This window comes from Lygodium microphyllum, chromosome 11 (assembly GCF_053477565.2).
Source record: "Lygodium microphyllum isolate KBCC chromosome 11, Lygodium_microphyllum_v1.1.10, whole genome shotgun sequence".
NCBI classification, from domain to species: domain Eukaryota; kingdom Viridiplantae; phylum Streptophyta; class Polypodiopsida; order Schizaeales; family Lygodiaceae; genus Lygodium; species Lygodium microphyllum.
In genome coordinates this window covers 36,238,610-36,241,640 of record NC_141145.1, presented here as the reverse complement: position 1 = coordinate 36,241,640, position 3,031 = coordinate 36,238,610, and the positions used below count along the sequence as shown (strand labels likewise).

At 42.2% G+C, this 3,031-nt stretch overlaps 1 protein-coding gene across 1 annotated transcript; it reads right to left on the bottom strand.

Moving 5' to 3' along the window:
- Nucleotides 1–652: 652 nt before the first annotated feature.
- Nucleotides 653–1,355, bottom strand: LOC148028705 (uncharacterized). The gene is made up of 2 exons (XM_087688475.1): nt 1,306–1,355; nt 653–1,172 (listed from the first exon to the last, which is right to left on the bottom strand). Exons 1-2 carry the CDS (start codon nt 1,353–1,355, stop codon nt 653–655), a joined length of 570 nt encoding a protein of 189 aa, XP_087544601.1.
- Nucleotides 1,356–3,031: the final 1,676 nt, after the last annotated feature.

Sequence of the window (3,031 nt, the reverse complement as noted above, 5' to 3'; positions counted from 1 at the left end):
TGACCCTGGTAGTATCTCGTCCTACACGCCATGCCTGAGTAAAGGGCATGCTCGTGTACCCTAGTCGGGTGTATAGCCCGCGTTCGTCCTCCTCCGGAGAGGCCCCTTCGGGGAGCCCGGTAATATGCACGTTCAATCTACGCGCGTTCGTGAGCCTCTCCTCCTCTAAGGTCTCTTGAACCCGGACTACCTCCTCCTTTTTATTTTCTTCCTGGACCTCCTTCTTAATGTTCTTCTTCACTACCTCAATCTACCCCTCCTTATTCCCTTCTAATTCTTCCTTCATGTTTGCTTTGATTTTTTCCTCCCATCCCTCTCTCGAAGGCTCAACTTCGGTTTTAATACATACCTGGAGGTCCTCTCGGCATTCCTTCGTGATAGCCTCTCGGAGGTCCACTTTGAAATCCGCGTCCTCTCTTGCCTCCCGTAGATGTGACACTTCCGTTTGTAGCTTGTCCAGGTCGGTTTTGAGATCCCTCTTCTCTTCCGTGAGTGTCTTCACCATCTCCTCCAGTCGCCGGATCCTCTCATGGAGCCAACGGGTTTCTTGGTTCAAGGCATTATCCGCATCCTTCTTGAAATCTTTCTTCGCCTCCTTGATAGCCTGGCTGATTAGAAGCTCCACGTTATGTAGCTGGAGCGGCATGTCGCCTCACGGGGAAAAAGCCCCCTCGATAGACCTGTTGAATGTTAGAGAGACCACCTTCAATGAAGAAAGTTTCCCACTTTTCACCTCCTCCTGAAACTGCACATCCAGAAATGTTGTCCCAGCTTGCACATTCCAAGAGCCTTCCTTCTGCAATGCCTCTAAGCTTGACAATGTGTAACCCTTTGGAAGAACTCCCAATAGATAAGCAATCAAGAAATGTCCTGCCTCGTGCAGATCTATACCCGAGGCCAGAGTAAGGGCAAGTAAGATGCCAAGCACTTGAATTTGATTTAACTGCAATGTCTGCCACATAACCAAGCCACCCAAGGCTGCAGCAATTTGTAGATTCCTTCGAACTTCTCCAAGTGTAGAGTCCACAGGAGACAAAAGACAGTCTGTCTCTATATTATTCAGTCGCAAATCTGTTTCTGCAAAAACCGTGTCGGACAGTCCTGTGGACACTTGTTTGCCGGCTGGATTGAATGCAACGTCAATTGCCAATTCTCCTGGCGGCTTGTGTCGTCTCCACTATCCAGAGCCCAGGCATCGCCCCATCTGCTCGTTGAACTGAATGATCTGTCGCGTCCCTGCTCTGTGCCCTACTTCTCGCGAATGTCTGGCAGAAGCGAGCAGGTCAATAGGCGCCGCTTTCAGACCTGTCAGGTTCACACGTGCCTCTCATCAAGCTGCCGCCGCCAGAGCCCATGATACTGGGGAATGGGACATGAAGTGTGTGTGTGTGTGTGTGTGTGTGAGAGAGAGAGAGAGAGAGAGAGAGAGAGAGAGAGAGAGAGAGAGAGAGAGAGAGAGAGAGAGGTGTGCCAGAGCGGGCTTGGAGAGAGAGAGAGAGAGAGAGAGAGAGAGAGAGAGGGTTGTCTCCAGTAGCTAGAGGTGGTTTGCAAATGGTGAGAGAGAGAGAGAGAGGAGATGAGAAAAAGAAAATTAAAATAAAAGGCAGAGAGAGGTGGGGAAGGGAGAGAGAGAAAATTATAGAGAGAGAAAATATAAGATTTAAAAGAGAGACAATTAAAAAAGGAAAAAAGAGGAGAGAGAGAGAGAATAAGAAGAAGAAGAAGAAGAGAGAATATGCACACAAAGAGAGCATTATAGAGAGAGAAAATATTAAATTTAAAAGAGAGAAAAGAAAAAAATTTAAGAGAGAGAATTTAGATAGGGAATTGGGGAGAAAGAATGAAAAAATTAAAAACCAAGGGGAAAAAGATGAGAGAGAAAGAGGAGAAATGGATTATTGAGCGTATTGTACGGCAACTTCACTTGGCACTTCACATGTGTAGAATGCTAGTGTGTATTATTTTGCATTACTATATATGGCTTGACTAATCCTAGACTATGCTTTCTATTTGAGAATGTGTTTATAGTAGGCTTTTGAGAGTAACGAGCATATACATGCCTTTGAATTTGCTTGACACATGGGATTAGGTAGGTTGACCTATATTTTTAACTCAATTTGATAGGTGGGCAAGTGCATTTGTTTGCTTCTAGAATTCTTCCATGTTTACCATACATCAAAAAGGATTTTTTTTTTTGATATACACTTTGATAGTATCTTATTTAGGTGCACATGCATCTTTTCAAATAGTTGTGGTTGGGATCATTTTGTGTGGTCCAAGAAGCTTTAAAGCTAGTAACATAAGATGTAAAGGTGCATATTTCCCATGTTGATTTAGAACATGACTTATGTTAAAAGAAGTGTTAGGAATATTTTGCATTTGATCCATATGGTAGAGGAGCTAACATATATAAGCTAGGGATGGTAGATTTGTAACCTTTTGCTTTAGAAGATTGCATGTTTTGAAGACTAATTGGTTTGGTGTTCCATCGACTATAGGAATGTACATTCACCTACTTACTTAGGTAGACTATATGGTCACATTATCTCTTGATGATGCAGGAGAGTGCATAAAGTTTTTTTTTTCATTTGGTTTAGATCCAAGCTTTGAACAAATTAGATATGGGTAAAAGAACTTGTTTGGAGATATGTTTTGAAGCAAAAGTAAGGACATGGCAAGTTTTCAAAAACAATTGGAAGGTAAGAGTTTTAAAAAACATTTTAAAGGACACAATATGATATTGGTAATGCTATTACATGCATGGATATCTACTATGGTAATTCTATTACATGCATTGATATCTACTATGGACAATGTTGATAACCTTGAATGGCACATAAATGTTAACAATCCACGGTCATGCACGATAACATTGGTGTCACAAAACATCCACCTCCCACCTCAACCTCAAAAGCATTTTTGCAATCTAGATTTTATAAGGCTGTTAACTCCTAAGGAAATCCTTATGCGTTTGTAAGACATTGTGGATAATATCATCATTAAAAAACACTTGACAAGAACAAGCATTGAG